The sequence below is a fragment of the Argentina silus genome (assembly GCF_951799395.1).
Source record: "Argentina silus genome assembly, chromosome: 13".
Classification (NCBI taxonomy): domain Eukaryota; kingdom Metazoa; phylum Chordata; class Actinopteri; order Argentiniformes; family Argentinidae; genus Argentina; species Argentina silus.
Genome location: NC_139667.1, coordinates 8,203,690 through 8,207,477, shown reverse-complemented (window position 1 = coordinate 8,207,477; position 3,788 = coordinate 8,203,690). Strand labels below are relative to the sequence as shown.

At 42.3% G+C, this 3,788-nt stretch overlaps 1 protein-coding gene across 1 annotated transcript; it reads left to right on the top strand.

Annotated features, from left to right (window-relative positions):
- Positions 1-567, top strand: tmem229b (transmembrane protein 229B; the record flags this gene model as incomplete). The annotated part of the gene is made up of 1 exon (XM_083683510.1): positions 1-567. The coding sequence occupies one exon, from the start codon at positions 1-3 to the stop codon at positions 565-567; it is 567 nt and encodes a 188-aa protein (XP_083539636.1).
- Positions 568-3,788: the final 3,221 nt, after the last annotated feature.

Sequence of the window (3,788 nt, the reverse complement as noted above, 5' to 3'; positions counted from 1 at the left end):
ATGGTGACGGCAGCGGCGGGGACGACCCCGGTGGTGCCCCTGACGACCCTGTCGCGGTGGTACCTGTACGCCATCCACGGCTACTTCTGCGAGGTCATGTTCACGGCGGCGTGGGAGTTCGTGGTCAACTGCAACTGGAAGTTCCCGGGGGTGACGAGCGTGTGGGCCCTCTTCATCTACGGCACGTGCATCCTGATCGTGGAGCGCATGTACCTGGCGCTGCACGGCTGGTGCCCCGTGCTGCTGCGCTGCCTCATCTACACGCTGTGGACCTACCTGTGGGAGTTTGGTACGGGCCTGCTGCTGAGCCAGTTCAACGCCTGCCCCTGGGACTACTCCCAGTTCCGCTACAACTTCATGGGTCTGATCACGGCCGAATACGCCGTGCCCTGGTTCTGCGCCTCCTTCCTCGTGGAGCGCCTGGTCATCCGCAATACGCTGCGGTTGCGCTTTGACGACGACGCCAGCAAGCCGGACGACCAATCAGATGCTGCTGGGGGAGAGAGGAGGAGAGAACAGGGCAGAGAAGTGTGCACCAACTCCAATGGCTACCTGAAAGTGGACTGAATGAAGAACACAGAATCTAAAGCACGCTGACATCCGACATTCGACCCCCGACACCAGACCCGACACCATGTCCTCGTCCCCCAACCCCAGCCTTTGGCCCCTCCTCACACATGACCTGTTCTTCCATATGGGGAGAGACAGACAGCTACTCATACTGGACTGGTGTGTGGAGGTCAATGGGGGTGATCAGTCCGAAAACAACAACTTAACTGGCACCGACTGTGCAAAATCTCTCACTTTACTATCTTCTTTCCCATGGAGGGGCACATCGCTCCATGCCAGCCATATCCCCCCACCATCCATCCACCTTGTCAGAGCAACTCGAGCCCATTCAGCCTGGGGTCTGTCCTATGGAGAGAAATGATATGTGGAGCGCTGGCCTCTCTATAGGTTACCACTGCATCATACCTCTCTCAACTGTTATTACTTTGGGCTAAAAATAATTATGCTGCAAGGATTTGTGTTTTCCTATCAAGTAAGCGTCAACAAGAGGAACACAAATTGACGTTATTGTTAGAGAATAACTTGCTTTTAAAAAGCAAACTAATCCCATTTAGAAACCTAAATGTACATGTAGTTGGCTCGCTAAGTACAGTTCATAACATGTAGCTACTGACATGAAACCTCTCCTTTTAAAAATGTATGCATTATTATTTATCAATATATCAAAGTACTGTAGTTAAGTAGCTCTCTGAAATATTGTGTATTTACAGAGTACACTCTAAAGCAATGCAACATGCTTCGATGTAATGTCATGGAGAATGTTTTTCTATTGTAGGAATGCTTGAAAATGCATGAAGGAAATGTGTCTTCCAATAGAATATGTAATCCACCCAAAATAGCAGGGAAAGTGTTAAAGAGATGCAACAGAATTCTAAATATATTTTCAGGCACTAGTCTAGAGCCAAAAATGGGTCCCCGTAATAGAAAAGAATGTGGCCAGAAATGATTGGACGTGGTAGTCCCCAAAAGCTTTGTTGGCCTTAAACTAAGGACTGTGTCGTATAATGAGATAAGAAACCGATTAACATTATATCATTAAACCATACAGTCAACAATTAAGCCAAAATGTGATGTAAACAATTAGTGACGAAAACCCTGTAGCATCTCTTTAATATTTATAATATATTGATTCTGACAACTGAATACCAAGGGATACTGGTGACTCTTTTTGTAGTTCTGCTGTTGAGAACCTCTTACAAAGCACTGTATTGCACATGCCCCTCTATTGCTCTGCCAGTATGAATGTTCGTGGTTCACTGTCCTCTCTTTGAGTTTCATTTTCAAATCTGCTGACCATAAACAATGAATATGGAATTGAATCTATGGTAATGTATGTAAACTGATATCTGAATGATGTAAACTGGCATGCTTCCTTTAGGTGCTTGAGACTCATCAAAGTCTCTGTAGGTTTAGAAATTATTAAAAAAAAACGCCTCAGGTACCCAATCAATGAACATTGTGCTATTGCTTATACTGTATGTTATTCTGAATTAAGGGCCCAGGTAAGCTCAAAGCTGCCACTTAGTGGACACAAGTGGTACTATATCTAAAGGCTTGATTGAGTCTCAAAATAGAGATGTCTGGTTTTCTTTTGATCAGACATCTCTTGCTGTATGCCCCTTGCACTGTTTTGCATTGCAAGTCATGTGTGCTTTCACAAATCATGAAGTAGACTCAGAAGCAATAGACTAAGCAATGATCATTCAAATTTCAGTCTATTATGAATGCCTGACTCTGACTGTATTGGAGTCTAGTGTTTTTAACTGTGTAATTAGAACTTTGTGTGCAGCTAATGTATAAATGTAATGCAATGATACAAGTAATTGTGAGAACTTACAAAAGCAAGGTGATCTGTTCTCTGCAATATATGAGAGTGTGTGTGCGTGTGTGTGTGTGTGTGTGCGTGTGTGCGTGCGTGCGTGTGTGTGTGTGTGTGTGTGTGTGTGTGTGTGTGTGTGTACTGCATGTTTTAACAGTGCTGGGAGAGAGCTTTTGACCTCTCACTTAATCAACTCAAAGACTCAGTATGCATGCGATAAAGTTTTCAGTTATTTTTTTTCCGAAGCATTGGTTCCATTGTTTGATCAGCCCCTATGTTTTGAACCCCTGGGATAGTATTTTGTTTTTCTAACAACTGTACAGATTTATAGTTAAAGTACTATACTGTATATCACACACTTAAATTATGCTTTGTGTATGATTTACTTATCTTTGGGAATAAATCTATTTATTTGATCATAAAATCTACTGTTTGTTGTGATTTGTTTTGGAAATATTGCTATACATGCAGTACTGCAGTAAAGTAAAGAGAAAACACTAAACTAAAAATAAATCAAACATTTTTTCAGTAGGCTATTTATAAAGAAAAAAACAATATCAAAAAATACTTCTAAATATCTGCTAGACAGGTGCATGACATGGGCCTAATTGACAAGCCGTTGCTGAGTGAGCTTTTGGGTCGTCCAAGTCTTTGAAATGCGGAAACTATTTCGCCTGACAATGATAGAGTAATTACGACATGATTATAACACTAAACTATTTATTATAACGATTTAGCTGTTCAGTAAGCAGTAACGTTCAAAATGAATAAGTTTGCGTCTGGAGGCCAAAGTGTTCTTTCCTTCGGTAGGCTATGTGCCTCGTGCCATCATCGCCTGGAATGGGCGGTTTTTTTCCACATGGAAATGAAGTTGACCTGATATCTGCCTTCTCTCCAGATAGAACACACTTCCAGATAGAACACACTTCCAGATAGAACACACTTCCAGATAGAACACACTTCCAGATAGAACACACTTCCAGCTGTTCACTGGTAAGTCCTCATACCCGATATTTTTTGTTATCATATTGGTGTCCATGAGTTTTGAGAAATGTTGTAGGCAAAAATAAGTTCAGCGTGCCTAGAACAACTTTGATAAACATCTGTGTAAACTACTTTTGTCATTTGTAAAGGCATGGTGTCCATTCTTTGATACTTACTCAGAATTAAAAGACTAATACTAATTCGATTAAAAGACACAGAGGTGAATAAGGATGAGTTAAACATTAGTATTGCCTTGACCAGCTGCCATGATCATGTTTGAAGTAGGCTCCACAACGAAATGCTAACTCCATGCTAGCCAGGAGTCAGGGCAGGAAGGCAGAAGGCGGCTGTGGTGATGCACTTAACCAAAGAGAGTAAATAGGTTTCATCCTCTTTGACTTTACTAATGGTTCTG